Raw genomic sequence first — 16,722 nt, forward strand, 5'->3', positions numbered from 1 at the left:
ACGGCACCGCGCCACGACCCCGCGCGCCGGCGGTTCGCAAGCTCGGCCTGCGCGGCCGCGGAAGGTGGACTCACTGCTCTGTGAAATCCTCATTGCTGGTTTCTGGGTGGCCACAGCCGCGCCGGGGCTGCTGTCACTGGTGAGCTGCATGAGGTCATTGATGATGGCTTGCTTGTCGACCGAGCCCGCTGGTGCGCCTGGGCGGTTATCTGGGAAAAGCTGCGGTAACTGGCTGTTCTGCAGGTCATCCAGAATCTCCTCCAAGTTATCCAGTTCACTGCCTGGCTGCAATAAAAACAAAACACAAACCCACAGTACACGCCGCTGCTCGCCCGCTGCTGGCGTCCTGCTCGTGCTGAGCCAGGCAGCCCACAATTGTCACAACCCGCACCGGCTCTGGATGCTTCCTCCAGAAACCTGATGTGGAGGAAGCTCACAAAGCTGTTGGAAAGGGACTGTGCAGGCTTCCCAGGACACCTCTGCCTTGCATCTGGGGAGCCTGGCATGGCTCTGGCACCCCTTCAAAACCCTGGCATCAGGACATACAAATTCACACGTTCTGTACCGCAAGAAAAGGGGAGATTCTCCCTGTGCACTCTGGGACCAGTGCAGACAGCACGGATAATTTGGCAGGGGAAGAGATCCAACAGTGATGAAGATGGGGTTTATGTAGGTATAACCAATATTCCTTTCAGCACAGTCATATTTCTAGTCTCTTTATGACTTGATTAAAAGCATATGATGGAAAAGTTGCTTCATGGCTAAAACAATTCCCCATATGCATTTGCTTTGTTACATTCAAAACGTTAACACTGAATAACACTATATAAGTTAACTGGCAAGAAATACACATTTGAATTAAGTTCTATAAATCAAAACCTGTCAGCTAGTTACTAGACTTAGGAATTGATTTTGCTCACAACTTCCCAAATCATGGACAATAACTTCCCAGTAAGAAAAAAATAATAAAAAAAAAAAATCAAAAAAAAAAAATCAAAAATCTAGTTACATTCAATTCAGTAGAAACTTATCATGAAATAAAGATGGGAAAAAAATTAAGTTCATCCTATACTAACCTAAATACCAACCTGCATGTTTTCCTTAAAAATGTCGATTTTCACCTGGGTTTTTTTTGGTTTGGTTTTTTTTTTTTGGTCAGTTTATCTGTCTATGAACCCTCAGAATGCAAAACTTTCTGACTCAAATTTGGAAGTTATTACAAGTATATTCTTCAATCCTAAACCTTTGAATGGGGTAAAACTCTTTTGGGTAATTAAGTAACTACAGGCAGTCCAGTCTCAGTTACCACCAAGTTCCACAGGAAACATTTCATGACAGCATTTATAACAAAAACCTACTCAAAATCAGCACCTTCATTAGGAAATGTGCAATGACGGAAGAGAGGCAGAGAGTGAGCAGCCAGCCGTGAAGGATGGGGAACCAAGAAATAACACCACTATCATGCACACAACTGAAATACAATTCTTCCTGTTCTTTTTTGTTCTACTGCCACATCGTGAGCTTGTTATTTACTGAGAGCAAGATTAGAAATACCTGAGATGGCTTTAACCTACCTACTGAGGCTCTCACAGCCTAGCTAGGAAGCACTGCACATTAGTCTCCTGCTGCCACAGCTAACCTGCTCCTGGGAAGCCAAGCTTTTTTATTCAAAGGGAGCTAAGGTGCCTCGAGGTTACATCGCTACATACCTTTTTTTGGATGACTGACTGCAGATAAACACAGTATTACTCTTTACTCCTTCCACACCACCTCCTAGTCTTACAGATTGGAATATATAGTGCAAAAGAGGAAGGAGTTTACTCTGTTAAAAGGCAGCATGTGGGTGATCTGGAGGCTGGTGTTACTGGCAAAATGGGAGGAAATCACAGAATCAGAGGGCTGGAAGAAATTTAAAGCCTTCAGGCAAAATCAGTGTATGCCATTTCCTACCGAAGTTCATATAGCCTCTTGTTAAAGACATCCAGTGACAGAAAATCCACAGCTTCCCCAGGGAACTGGTTTCAGTACTCTTTGGGGGAATCAAGGCATATGGCCTTCATTAAACATATTTGAGACAACAGTGAAGGGAGGTTTTAGATTGATGCAGGGTATTTTTTGTTTGGTTTTGTGTGGGATTTTGTGTCTTTTTTTATTCCCTTTTTAAAAAACATTCTGGCTACTGCCATTCCTTGTTTAAACATCAGATGTAAAAACCCCTCAACAAACCAACCCAAAACAAGGCCAGAGAAGAACATATTGATCCAAATGTGTCAGAAAACTGCACTCCCCAAGATGCTTTTAATTCCCCTCAGGAAGTGGCAAAGAAAGGCCAAATACAACAGATGTATTATCACAATACAAATATATAACCTTCCTTTTTTTTTTTTTCCTTAACATAATATCAAATATTTCATCTTTATTTTTTGATGGGATGAGGGCTCTCAACTGCTACAAAAGCTCCAAGATAGATTTAGAATTAACACCAAGTTATGATGCTAGCCTAAGTCTTTCCAGACCAACCCTCAAATGGCACCATATGCACAGAAACTAGCATTAAAATATTTACTTGGTTAGTTTAATGGGATTTTTCTTTTATTTATATTCTATATTTATTTTGTTAATGGTCTAAATTGAACTTTATGTAAATAGAAGGCACACCCTAACCTCCCTGTAAAACAATTATTTGTCATGAATTTTAATTGTACTCCAGTGTATTTGCAGACATTCAAGTGCCACACACACAGCTCTACCAAGCATACACTCTATTCAAACACTGAGAAGCTCTAGATGCCGCATGAGCTCCTGCAGCACCTCCATTTTGACAGTGAATCCTTAAATAACTACTTTGAGTGTAAGGATTTCCAAACAGCTTCCTACCCACTCAGTTTCATCCTGACCATGCATCTCTAATCTTTTTATGAGAATGCCATGCATAAGAGTGACAAAGAGCCTTACTCAAATCAAGACACACAGCATACACTTCTCTTATGCCAAAAAGCCCGCTAACCTCTTACAGAAGGAAAACAGGTTGGTCCAACACTACCTGCTCTTGACAAATACCCCCACCGACTCGCTGCCTTCCAGGCATTTTCAAGCAGTTGGGTGGATACAGCACACCAACAGAAAAGGTAGGGCCAAGAGGAATCAGATGTGTTTACAAGAAACCTAAAACACTGTGCGGACAGGTGATAAGCAGATTCAAAAAGGTGCTCTGAGAGACAGTCGCGAGCAATGTTTATACCATCTGCATTTTGAACACTGGGAGATCTGGTACAAGAAGACTGCAAGAGCCAGTAAGAGACTGATGTAGGGTATCGTAAATTATAGTAGGATGATTCAGTACTCTTTGGGGGAATCAAGGCATATGGCCTTCATTAAACATATTTGAGACAACAGTGAAGGGAGGTTTTAGATTGATGCAGGGTATTTTTTGTTTGGTTTTGTGTGGGATTTTGTGTCTTTTTTTATTCCCTTTTTAAAAAACATTCTGGCTACTGCCATTCCTTGTTTAAACATCAGATGTAAAAACCCCTCAACAAACCAACCCAAAACAAGGCCAGAGAAGAACATATTGATCCAAATGTGTCAGAAAACTGCACTCCCCAAGATGCTTTTAATTCCCCTCAGGAAGTGGCAAAGAAAGGCCAAATACAACAGATGTATTATCACAATACAAATATATAACCTTCCTTTTTTTTTTTTTCCTTAACATAATATCAAATATTTCATCTTTATTTTTTGATGGGATGAGGGCTCTCAACTGCTACAAAAGCTCCAAGATAGATTTAGAATTAACACCAAGTTATGATGCTAGCCTAAGTCTTTCCAGACCAACCCTCAAATGGCACCATATGCACAGAAACTAGCATTAAAATATTTACTTGGTTAGTTTAATGGGATTTTTCTTTTATTTATATTCTATATTTATTTTGTTAATGGTCTAAATTGAACTTTATGTAAATAGAAGGCACACCCTAACCTCCCTGTAAAACAATTATTTGTCATGAATTTTAAAAAAAAAAAAAGAGCCTGATAAAGTGCTAAGCATCACAAGAAAGTTCTCATGCACATATTTTCACTATCTCTAAGCAATGCCATTACAACAATCTCTGTAGAACTTGGACACTAAGTGCCAGAAAACATAAGACAAATTGTGTTTAGAAATATTTTTGCATTTGAAAAAGTACTTACTTTTGAAGTACTTATCACTGTCAAGTGCAGAAAGGCAGATTAAAGTGTTAATTGCTTACAGATTTTTTTCAGCTCTACTGAAAGGCAGTGCACCTCAACATGAAGTTCTGTTTACTCACCTCAACATGAAGTTCCTCAACATGAAGTTCCCATGTCAAAGTCTAGTTTCCATAGATTGTAAAGGACTCAGTAAGATCCTAAATTCTCTTGAGATGTCTTTTCCCATCACTGAGACCCCATATTCCAAACTTCATACATGTGTATTTCCTTTAGGACTATGTATGACGGAGACACCTGGGACTTTTTCCTTACAACAGGATGCCTTCTGGTGGGGGCACAACTTGAAACTATAGCTGCCTTATATAAACCCCAAGTTAGCCCATTAGCTACCTCTGTAGCGTGGGCAAAATATTTGACCATAAAAGGTAAATAAAACCAAATCCCTGCTCTAAACTGGCCATAAATTAAAGTATTATAAAGAGAAGGAAAAAGTAAATCAGAAGTGGAATCAATATAGTCTTTTTGACCCTGGTAACTGCAGTAAACATACAATTGGCTAGAGATCCTGTTGTAAGGCTAATCTACTACTAACTTCTGGAAACAGAACACTAATTGAAAGACATTCAGCAAATGGAGTTTCTTTTCTAAGGTTTTGATAGAATTTCAAGAAGAAAGAAATGTCCTTCATTAATTTAATTAATTCTGGACATCAAGAAATAGGTTTTTGGAAGATGAGGGGCATGTGTAAAGAAAATATTTTAGTATTGGGAAGATACTGGTTTCCACATAAAGCAAGATGATAGCAAAGTTGATAAAGTGTATGAGAAACACCAGAGCAGTTTCCGAGTTTTAGGACATGCTTAAGATGACTTCTGGAACAGCACTGGTGGAAGCTGTGGCACTGCAAAGTCCCTGTCAGACAAAACAGGCTGTCTGTATTCTCTGCCGGCTGAAAAAGAGAGTACACTTACAGAGATAAGGATTTTAATTCCACACTGTGCCAAGTGCTTTCTCAGAGAATAAGCTCCTGCAAATTTCTACATTTTGATTTCTTAATCCGTAACATGAATATAATAATCCATGCCCAATTTTATAGAAGAGTTTTGCAGTGCAAAACAATGTGGCTAAACAAAATGTTTTTTGAGCGAGGCAATACCTGACATTGTCAGGGGATGATGCTTCCCTGACGTAACCCTACACTTTCACTCTCCTTCCCCCAAGCTGTTAGCCAGTCCTTGTCAGATCTGACCATCTGCTGACCACTACACAGGCTGCTCCCAACCAGCAGCAGCATGTGCTTGCTGCATCCAGAAGCACAGTGAACGGTTTTTTGAGACACAGCACAAGCAGTGGGGCACAGGGAAGGAGTGTGTGGGATGAAGTCCCACCATGGCAGCTCCATAGTAGCTGGTGGGCCAGCAGGGAAACATAGGCTTACTGCTGAGGGATGCCCTATAAAACAAACATGTAGCAAATCAAGACTTGTGTTTCCACTGCCTTCCCTTTTTAATAGTGGAAAATTATATCAGCACTCGTGGTGCCTGATAGCAACAGCCCTACTACTGCTGGTACTGTAGGAAAAGCTCTGCTGAGCCTCCCTAGCAGGTCTCTCTTTCATCCTCTCCCCCACAGCTGCCTTAACTGGAATAGCAATCAGCCTAATAGAGCTTGATAACCATCATCCCACCAAGGAAGGGAAAAAGGTACGGTGGCGCTGGAAATATTCTCTGCCATTTGAGAAAGGCTTCCTGTCAGTTGCTGCTCTCTGCAGAAGTATATGTTTAAACACACTACCTAGAAGACTGCTATTTTTAGTACAGTGGTGCACTTCAAAGCATTTCCTGCCCAGAAAGTCACACCAAAAGTAAAAGGAGAAAACGTAATGGCTCTGCTACCTCCCAACACCCCGATCCCCCCTTGAAGAGGCCATCCCACTGCTGCTCCACTGCAGTTTCCAGAGAAACTGCACTCTCCAGTGACTAATTACTTAAAAATACAACATTCCTCAGGGAGGAGAAGTTTTAAATAAACCTGCAAAATAGGTAACACAAGCACACAGCTAATTTTTACATACAGGAGGAAGAAGGGGGGGGGGGAAGGATGCAGGAGGATGGAAGAATTTAGCACAAGAATCTGTGTTCTAGTCTTGTACTAAATAGTTCCAGCTTTGATCTAAATTTAGGCAATGAGCACTTCCTGTGGGAGACCGTCTTCCAAAGCTGAAGAGTTTTTGATGCTAAATATTTTCAGTGATTTTATAATTGGGGTAAAGTGGTTATTTGTTTAAAGGCCTGGCCTTCAGCTAGATAAACGCTTACATTATTTTATATTCCCTGCTATTTCCTCTCCTACTCCACGTTGGACTTCTCCTGTTTATTCAGCTCCAGGTTTCACTGCATTTTAAGTAGGTTTTAAAACTCTATTTACAACCAATGGGAGCAACAAAAGCCTTTCTGTCATTATCCAGCAGCCTTTCATCACAGCTGTGGGACTGGCTTCTCCTTACTTTGGCACTAAGGAAGCTCGAGCACTTCAGCCCTTAGCATTTTATCACAACTCTTGCACTGCTTCGTGGTTTTCTGAACAGCCACAACTCCTAGACCTTCCTGTACCTCTGGTTCCCCCTCTCTTGGGAGACAATTTCCGTCTTCAAATCTTAAGAAAAGGCAATACATCCATAGTCCATACTCCAACCCTCTCAAGTTCCTCCCCATACCTCAGAAACAGAAAACCTAAAAATAAAAAATGAATAGACTGTTCACTTTACAACGTTCATAATACTGGGGACCTGACTTTCAAATGCTTTAGGCTGGCAATGCTTGTAGACACTGAAGTCTCTTTCTTTAAAGTTAGTCTTTTAAATACATGTTTACATTTAGGGTGAGATGAACTTGCCTGTCTTTAGTCATGGAAAAGTAAGGCAGCTAGTTTCAACTAGCCATCTAGGCTATCACTAGTCAATGGGAACATCACTAGAGAGCAGCTTACCTTCCACCTTCCCTGTTTGAGACACGCAATAGAATAAGACAGAAAAAATCCTGGAGTATTTTCCCATTTTTCCATCAATGATAAAAGGAGCTCGTAGAACTACCTTGGACTAGACAGCTAACTTCCAGAGGGGATAAACAGGCTCTTTGTGAATGGGTTCACAAGCTAAGCTGTTTCTTGTCTACTCCACAGAGATCACGAAAGAGGAAATTTTAATTCTTTTAGAAATGTAATTCTTGGGGAGTAAAACATCCAAAGGCTGTTGATTTTGATCTACTTCCATGGGCCCATTTTTTTTGATGATTTCCAAGTTCTATATTCTTGTCCAGTATCAAATACTGAGGACTGAAGTACCTCTGCCTTCAATCAAGTATTGACTTCAATATGTAGGATCTGAACTAGGAATTGAAATCTATTAAATATATCTACAGTAGTTTATTCTTGCCAGTTTAGCTGTGTATTTCTTGATATCTGTTTTTCTAGCCTAATAAATCACAAATTCTCACAGAGAATCTAAGCCCTCCCTCTACAGGCACTACAAAATAGCAGCTGTATTCAGAACTAAACTAGCATCCAGGCTTGAGGATAAATCCCTCTAGAAATTAGTGTAATTTGGCTCAGTTTCATCCCAAAGCATGGGAAGGATTGAAAAACCACAACTGCTCCTACATAATGGCAATAGCTGTCAAATTCTGTTGAAACAGAGGAGGTGAAGTAACCTTAGAAGATGTCTGGATAACTGAGATTTTAACAATGCTGTGTCCATGCTGTAGTAGCACATTTGGCCTCTACGTTTTGTGGTTATAACCACTGTTGAAAGAACTGTCTACTGGTTAGAGACTGCCAAAAGGGAAAAGTTAAAAAAATCCCATCCAGTGGTGTGACTTAGGGCTAAGAAAATTTTATCTATCCCTCCTCATCTTCAAAGTACAATATAAAAAATGTAAAATATTATATGTGTGTGTGTGTGTGTACATATATATATATATATATATAAAAAAACACACAATAATAAAACCACAGTAGATTCACAAAAATAAACAAGGTCACAAAAAAACAGTCTGCACATTAAAAATACACAATATTTAAAAAGTGAAGGATATGGCTGTGAATGAGAGTCATGAACATTTGCACAGTGTATGGTTTGATCATGATTTACAAACTAAGGCTTCATGCACAGGGCACTGTCTAGGTACTAATGACCAGCTGGGAGAGTTGATAGCGTAGGACAAAGCTAAGGATCATTAACTCCAGGTAGCTATAAACTCCCCAGAAAATGCCTTATACTAAAATTGATATGGCAATTATCCATTTTATAAATAAAATAAGCAGTAATATTGAAGTAGCAAATTGCTTTTGCTGCGTTCCTTTTTCTTGTAAAGCTCTGAAAACTGGAGCATTTTGGGTGATGTGAACCTCGTTCTTTTTGAAAGTGGATTCTGCATGAAAGCCAGTGAAATAACACTTTTCAGCATAGGTCCTAACAACATACAGTTTATTAGTATGTTGGGCAGCAGAGCAACAAGCAATCTTGCACAGAACGCAAAGAAATTCTGAATGCAAAATTCAATGCAGATAACCTTGCACAGGGAGACGTGATCTTTGCACTGAACAATTAATCATCCATGGGAACTTGGGGCTGAATATATAAAAAAAAATTAAATTAAAAAAACCCAAACCCAACAACAACACAACCCCCCTAACTGGCACAGAAGCAAGGGAAGTCTATTTGCCTTAATTTTAATCTGCAGATCAAATATAGCACAAAGACCAGTAATGCAAAGTTGGCATCAGTCTTTTCAAGCAACTCCTGTCCTTAAGCATGAACCTGCTTTACATGGGAGAAGTGTAGTTGCTACGCTGGGCTAGGTCAAGAGCCCATCTAGCCCACAGCAGTTCAACAACAGCCTATGGGAAAAGCTGTCAATGTGAGCATTAACTGTTACAAGTATTTTCTCTTTATCTGAATACCATCTGGGAAAAGCTCCCCAGCATTCAGTCCCTGATTTACCTATCCCCTCCCAGGCAGAGTCTGTTCTTTTAGACAGAGAGATGATCACAACTTAGTAGCACCAACTGGAAAATTGAGTGAAGACTGGATATCAAAAGACAGGTAACAGCCTCTTGAAGTGTCAAGAAATTACTCTTAGAGGGAGTCAGATGCAGTAATGCAGGCCTAGAACACCTCATTCACACGTAATGCAAAGATTTGCTTACCTGTTCATTAGGCTCAAAGCTTATCTCTTCTTTTTCTGTCCTCATAGCTATCAACTTTGTGCTACCGGAAGGGTCTGTCTTACTGTCCAACCGCTCCAGTTTTGGGGGTATGTCTGGTAAACCAATATCTTTAGTATCATCTTTATCTAGCAAGTAGCGAAGTAGTGCATTATTATTCTTCTTAGGACTCGCTGGCTCCTGTTTAACAGTCACCTCTGAACCAGGAGCTGTGCTACTGGACTCCTGGTTCAGTTCTTTGCCTGTGGCCTCTGCTGTGAGCTTGGCCAAATCTACAGGAGAACTACTGTCCTGCAATAGTCTGTGCAAAATTTTATGCTTCTCCTTGAGCGAGGTTCCGTGTGCCGAACCAGACCCAGGCAACCCTCCCGTGGAGTCCTTGCTAACGTCTCCCATGGTACTGGACAAAGGCGAAGGCTCCATCTGATCCGATTTGGTGGTCAGCAATTGTAAGAGCTTTGTCTGGCTTTTTCCATCGTGCAGTTTATTCTGTCCATCAGGTCTCTCACCACTGACAACCGGTGGCATGTTGCTATCGCTATTATCTTTCTGTTCTCCTGAATGGCAGTTATTCTCTGCTTGTCCAGTTGTACCTTCTGATTGCTCCCCATATAGTCCAAAGCAGTCTTTAGAGTCCAGGCTTCCCATCTTGCTTAACTGGGGAGGATTCATATTCACAGGGGAATTTTGTAGATTTCCCATTTTTAGGTCAGGTGAAGCCAACGATGATCCTAGAGAAACACCATGGCCCTCGCTGAGGGCCTGAAGTGCGTTCAGGGAACTGTTGGTGTAGTTATGGCTATTTCCTGTGCTGCTGCAGACTCCCACGGGTGAATGTAAGCTTCCTGCAGGGGAGAACTGACTGGGTGGGATGCGAGGGCTTCCTGCCACTCCAGGGCTCACACGATGCCTTGGGGAAAGCATAGAGTTTGGCTGCCCTGGGTTCATGCCGGGGCTGCTTTGTGAGGGGCTATTCATTTTTAGTGCATAGTTACTACCCTGAGGAGTGGATGCTTGTATGCTTGACACATGGTTCATTCCCCCTGAACCACCAAACCTGCCTGCTGGCATGCCCATTTGTTCCTTTGGGCCATTTATGGCAAAATTTATATTGCTACTGATGGTCATATCCTGACCTGGGTTCCCACTGCACATGGCCTGATGGGCAGGGCTGCTGGAGCTAATTGGGTTCAATATCTTCCCCATTCCTTGTCCAGTCATATCCTGATTCATTCCACAGACATTCTGCTCTCTATGTGGCAAAGGGAAGAAAAACAACCCATTAGCTAAATGACAGTGGCCAACTTGCAATTACATTACAGTAAAAGAAGCAAAACCTCAAACCTTGCTTTAAAATAACAGAAGAAACCTACAATTAAAAACAAATTGACAATTTGACAAAAGTGATATGCAACTCTCAACATGGCTGCATGTTAACAGTATGGTTTTTCAGTACCTCATTAACAAATCAGTAGCAGAGAGGAAAAACAGAATTATACCTCATTTAAATGACAGTCATTAGAAATGCAGATAGATTACAATTTCAGACTCTCTCCCTTTAACGTATGTCTCTTCTCTACAATTAATTCAGCAAGAGCTAACTTCTAGAACTGACAGAAATCTCATCTGAAACATATGACCCAAACAAATACATGTTCTACAACAGCTGTGGACATCTGCTGGAGTTTTGAATTTCTACGACTTAGCCCCACCACAAGGCTGGAGTGGGCTATTTGCCCACCAAGTTCATAGTGAAAGGAAAGTTGAAAACTTGCATTTCTACACTGCCAGATTATTTCGATACCGCTCCAAAACAGTATGTGAGCCAACAGAACTACTGGATACTGCTTCAGAATGGGAACAGTCTGTTAGAAATCCAGTCCTGCATGGGTGTTTAGGAAAAGAGGAGAAGTAAGAAAAAAAAAAACCAAAAAAACAACAAACCCCACACAGAAGCTGAAACTCGTATTTTAGATATGTAGGCTGTAGGATGGAGGAAGCAGAAGAGAGAGACACACAGAGAAAAAACTCTTGGAGAGCACCCGAAGGTCACTTCTCTTTTCCTCACTAAATTTTAATTAGTTTATGGGAGGATGCAATATACTTTTTACTTTTAAAACTTAAATCAGACATATTTCCAAATGCTAAAAGCTATAAAAGAGACAGAGTCAAGTAGATTAGGAAGAAAAAAAAAAAAATCAAGTCAACTCCGGACTGACAAACACAAATACTAATGGAATATTTTTAATATGTATTTTTGATGAAAACCATTCATATATGCATGGGATAAGTGTAGATAAACTTTTACATTTTGCTCACCCATGAGAAGTGATAGAACTGAAGCACACAGAGTACTGAAGCTTGTTACTCTGTTACCTTAGGTATAAAAGCAAAGGTGAACAACATAAACTATAAAATGAGAGGTGGATTTTTAAAACCTTATTACAAATACAATAGTACCAGTGTTCTGCTAAAAAAAGCATGAATATTTGCAAGTACCATTTTTAACATGATGGTGTTTTTTTTAAATTTAAAATTTAGCACTTCATGAAATACCAAGTATATTCAGCAATCCAAAGAAAACAAATTTCAGACAGCTTTTGGTCAGGTCAATTTCCAATCTCTATAAAATATTTTCAGTTTTAATTACATTTAAAGCTGTTTTCTTCCTCTCAAAAAAGTGATACTGTGGATGCAGGGGAATACCACTGTAATTATAATCAGCAAACAAAACCTGACACAAATATACCAGGACATGCAATGACTTAATTCAAATTTTATGCTGAAGTTCTGAGGTCAGTGATTACTTATCCTTGACTTCAACATATTATTACTTGTGACTTTTTAAAAAAAAAAACAACTAATAGTGGTGGCATTTATCAGGATTGACATGTGAAAGACACTACTCCAAGCACCATAAAAGACAAGGAATGAAGAGAGACAAGGAGTTAAAATATGCTGCTTGTCTAAAATGCAGTTCTAATAATCATAACATGTTCATTAAAGAAGACCCAGGCCTAACATATGACTGACTGTGAACTATGGGAATTTAATCCTTCAAAGTTTTCTACATTTAATTACATTTGGAAAGCTTCTTGTGTCTACTATGCAAAATACAGTAAATTAAAACACCAAAATTAAGAACATGAGATTAAGGGAAATGTTTTACGTTTAATGAAACATCTTGATGTGAAAATCCATCATGCCATTTTTAAGTACTGACATAATCTTACACTCTTTTCCTGCCCTAAGAGTTGATTTCAAAAACTTAGTTTTCATGCCATCAGTTCTATGTCAACTGAACAACTATCAGCCTTAAACAATCTATAAGCTTTGGCAACTTTGTACTTTCCCTGTCTCTCTGCAGAGTGTGGATGTAATAAACTGGTCAGGATTACCTGTGAAGCATATGCAAGGAGATTACAAGCTGAGGTTCACTAGTTGTCTGAGAACGGATGAGCTTGCTCTTTGTTTGGGCAGAAACGATAGTGCCATCAGACAAGGAAAACCGATAAACAGGACTGAACGCTAGTCCCTGCCTCAGCACTGCAAGAAAGCAAAATAACAGAATTAAAGAGAAACCATAATACAGGTATCTTAGCTGCTCAACATCTCATGTTCTGAATCCATCAGCACTGATAGCACAGACACTGCGTTAATTTAAAACAAACAAACAAAAAATAACGCAGAAGAAAGATTTTGAAAATAAATAGATAGGATGCATATAAAATAAAGGGTCTTACATACTGTAGGGTGATCAAAAGAAAACCTATGAGGAGTGACAGCAATAACAGGACAGAGTATTTCAGAAGTGGACAAAGAAGTCCTCAATATCTATTTCACTCTTTGTTAAATACATGTCTAACTCCTTTTGGTCCTCATACATTTTTTCATCTGTATCACCTACATCACGATGATTAATATAAATGCCTTTAGCTTCTAGATCATCTGTTTCCATTAGCCTGTATCTTTTCCTCCTTATTGCCTTCTTAAATTATCTCGTAAGAGTTACTCTCACTACTTTAATTTAAAAAGTACATAAATCTCTTACATGAGAACAATTAGGAATAAGAAGAACTGGAACAAGAAATTATTACTTTTTAAAGAGCAAATACAAAAATATACAGCTCAAACAAATTACAAATACAATTACCTAAAACAAAACTGGGGCTGTGCTATCCTTCTCCAGTCTTAAATATGACTGCATTTCAGGTTTGGGGTTTACTTCACTGCACATATTCTGAAGCCCTTAAATTTTTAGTGTAAATTTGAACTTTAACAAACTCAGTTCCCTAACTTTTGAAGACCTCTGTGACATTTCTTTAATTAAAAATGAAAATCATGTTATGGAAAATAAAACTTCCAACCATTTATTCTGCTGTTCACTCTTTGCTATCAATGAAATAAGTCTAACCATTTTCAATTCCTAGCCTAAAAGCTGTAGGATTAGGACTGCAGATACTGCAGGAAGGAAATACTTAACTTCAGAATTTTCATATAATTGTTTAGGGAAAAAATAGGAATGAAGTAGTACAAATACTTCTAAATTCCTATTTTTTCATACATATACATTTTATGTGATTTTGGTTTTCTTTCTTTCTCTCTCTCTCTTTTTTTTTTTTTTTTTTTGTCTTTTAGTATTTCCTGTTGTAATGAAATGACATGGTTTTCCAAGTGTGGTTTTATTAAATAGTCTCCACTACAGAGTTACTAGCTTTTCAGCCTTGCAGGACTGGTTACGATTGCTTTCCTTCCCTGTCCCCCCCACCGTTATATATTGTTCTGCAAGGTTTTAAAGTATTATTTAGACAGTGAGAAAACAGGAAGCACAATTTAAACAATCAGAAGGGGGTTTTCAGAGTAAAACATAAAGAAAAACAAAACCCTACAACTGTGAAACAATACAAAGCAAAATTTCACTGTTAGGTATGTCATTGTTTCAGTTTAACCTTTGGGCACCAGAAGGTCTAAAGCTCTTAACTTTAGCATATACCACATCAGGAAATTCCAGTACTCAATGCCAACAGGATACAAGTGAAATCTCTACTTAAATCATTTTCCAAACTAATTCTTTAAGCAAACAAGAATGTTTCCGTATTCCTCTTGAGGAAATGCTATTTTTCTGACTGTGGCCAATAAAAACTTACCATATATTTTGCACTTTATACTGAGAGTTAATTTGAAAGCTTTGTGAGTTTTGTTGTTTATCAAGCTAATGCTGGTTTTTTGTTTTGTTTTGTTTTTTCCACACTAACACTTAATTACATACAGGAGACCATTACTTTCTTTGCTTCTGTTCTCAAACCATGATGACTTAAAAAATGCAAGGAGTTCCTCACTCAAGTGAAAAGATGATACTGCCCAAGATATGCCTTGTTCTTCCCCTCCACGCTGCAGGGCAGGGAAAAGAAACATTTCAGCCATTATTCCTCTCTAGTGCTGGATCCTTTGCAGCAAAGCAATTCCAGAGGTTTTTCCTCCTCCTCTTATCACTCCCTCTCTTCACTTGCACGAGCAGCCCCCTCATTTAGACTAATTCTACAGTTTATATGATGACCCTAAGCCTCTCCTGTGAAATGATACTGTGCAAACTCCAAAACGTGTATTTTTATCACTTCAGAGATAGCTTTGAGAGGACCCACTCAAACCTCGGCACTGGAGCTGCTAATTTGGTCAGGAATCATTTGAAGAGGCCTAAAGTAATAAGTGGCTGGATGTCGTAACAGAAACTTCTAAATCGCCTTTGGGACAGACAGGTCCTTACCATACGCTGCTCTCTCAACCTCTGCTGTAACTTTAATTGCACACTATCTTCAGTTCAGTCCAAAATCACAGCATGAGGCTGTGAACTTTTAGCACTCCTACTGTATATTCCCCAAAAGCTCTTATCTAAAATATCACAGTATTTCAGTGTTCCCACATTCCCAGAATGAAGCCTGAAGGTTTCATGAAAGCAGAACATATTAAAGTATTAAAGAATATTTAACAAATGCCACATGACTAAATTTTATGTGTGTGTGTGTGTGTGTGTGTGTGTGTGTATTTGGTGGAATAATTTGAGATTCCATTTACAATTCAGTTTTCAAGACAGCATGCCAGTTGTTTAATGACCATGGCAACTATTTGTTACAGGCCAGCTGTAAACCCTGTTCTACAAACATGAACCCAAAAGAACGATGCTCCTGCACTGGAAATGTTCCAGTTATTCCCCATTGGTTTTGAAAGGACTTTCTTGTGGACTATAAAGTGTTATTTGTTTTTAGTAATTTGGATTTGTGTCACTAGAATTATTAGTATCAGGGTCTGATGAAAAGTAAAATTCCCACCCAATCACTACCACAGAAACTTCATGGGGAACATTTCACAGTGCAGTACTCTCCTACATCTTGCCTACCATAATCTTGACTGAATAGATGTGCTTGTGGTGTATCCTATAACACTTACATTGTTGTAGCGTATCTAGCTGGTAAGTTTCCAGATAGTACAAGTTCTGCATCTTTGATAAATCACACTAAGTGTTTTTCACAGGAAATGTGACAGCAAAAGCCCATTTTTTGTAGAGAAAAGGAATACAGGTCAATGAACTGCAATGTGTGAGCTGAGGTTTTAAAGAATAGTAGGTAGTGAACGTTTTGTTGGGCAACATGCAAGGATCTTTCTTTCTAAAATAATTGTGACAATCTGAAAATTTATAACACTCTCCAATACTGCACAGTTATAACAAGCAGGCTAAAACAAACAGGGAGAAAGTTGCAAAACCTCTCTAGAGCGAGTCATCAGTGTGTCAGGCAAAGCAGCTTGAAAAAGGGACTGTCAGTGGCCCTTGATTGTTCCATGTAAACATAACAAAGAGAACACAACCAAGAGCTACAAATGACAAACAGTTTAAATATAGAAAGTGCTAAAAATATGAAACCTAACCTTCCTGGTGATGCCTCTTGGCAAAAGATATTTCTCCCTCGTGCTGCGAATGGAACCTTTGAATGCATCTTCTCACCAAATCCTCCCAGCCAGGTTTCATAGCTGCTCGCATGGTACTTGTGTCCAGTGAAGTTATTTTGCCTGATATTAGATAAAACGTTTGTTACAGCAATTTCCCCTCAGAGAGGGGGAAAAAAAAAAAAAAAACAACAAAAAAACCCAGCCAAAACCAAACCTTCCTATTTCACAATACCTTGTAGATCCTGGCGAGTAGTAAAGCTCTCTGATGAAGGAAGAAGTGGTCTTTCCTTCATTGGAGCTCTTCTTGCAACACAAATCAAGCAAGACTGCAAATCTTAAAGAAAAATGTTACCTGAGTAATTTGTA

General features: G+C 39.2%; 1 protein-coding gene across 9 annotated transcripts in view; it reads right to left on the reverse strand.

Moving 5' to 3' along the window:
* NCOA2 (nuclear receptor coactivator 2) overlaps positions 1–16,722 on the reverse strand; it is a 187,879-nt gene that overhangs the window by 31,254 nt on the left and 139,903 nt on the right. For all 9 annotated transcript variants that reach the window (XM_026841596.1, XM_026841600.1, XM_026841599.1 and 6 more), the window contains 5 exons: positions 16,589–16,690; positions 16,336–16,476; positions 12,813–12,960; positions 9,397–10,666; positions 75–285 (listed from right to left, as the gene is read on the reverse strand). In XM_026841596.1, the coding sequence (XP_026697397.1) occupies positions 75–285; positions 9,397–10,666; positions 12,813–12,960; positions 16,336–16,476; positions 16,589–16,690 (1,872 nt within the window). The remainder of the gene's footprint in view (positions 1–74; positions 286–9,396; positions 10,667–12,812; positions 12,961–16,335; positions 16,477–16,588; positions 16,691–16,722) is intronic.

Source organism: Athene cunicularia (genome assembly GCF_003259725.1).
Source record: "Athene cunicularia isolate RWA chromosome 2 unlocalized genomic scaffold, athCun1 chr2_part1, whole genome shotgun sequence".
NCBI lineage: Eukaryota > Metazoa > Chordata > Aves > Strigiformes > Strigidae > Athene > Athene cunicularia.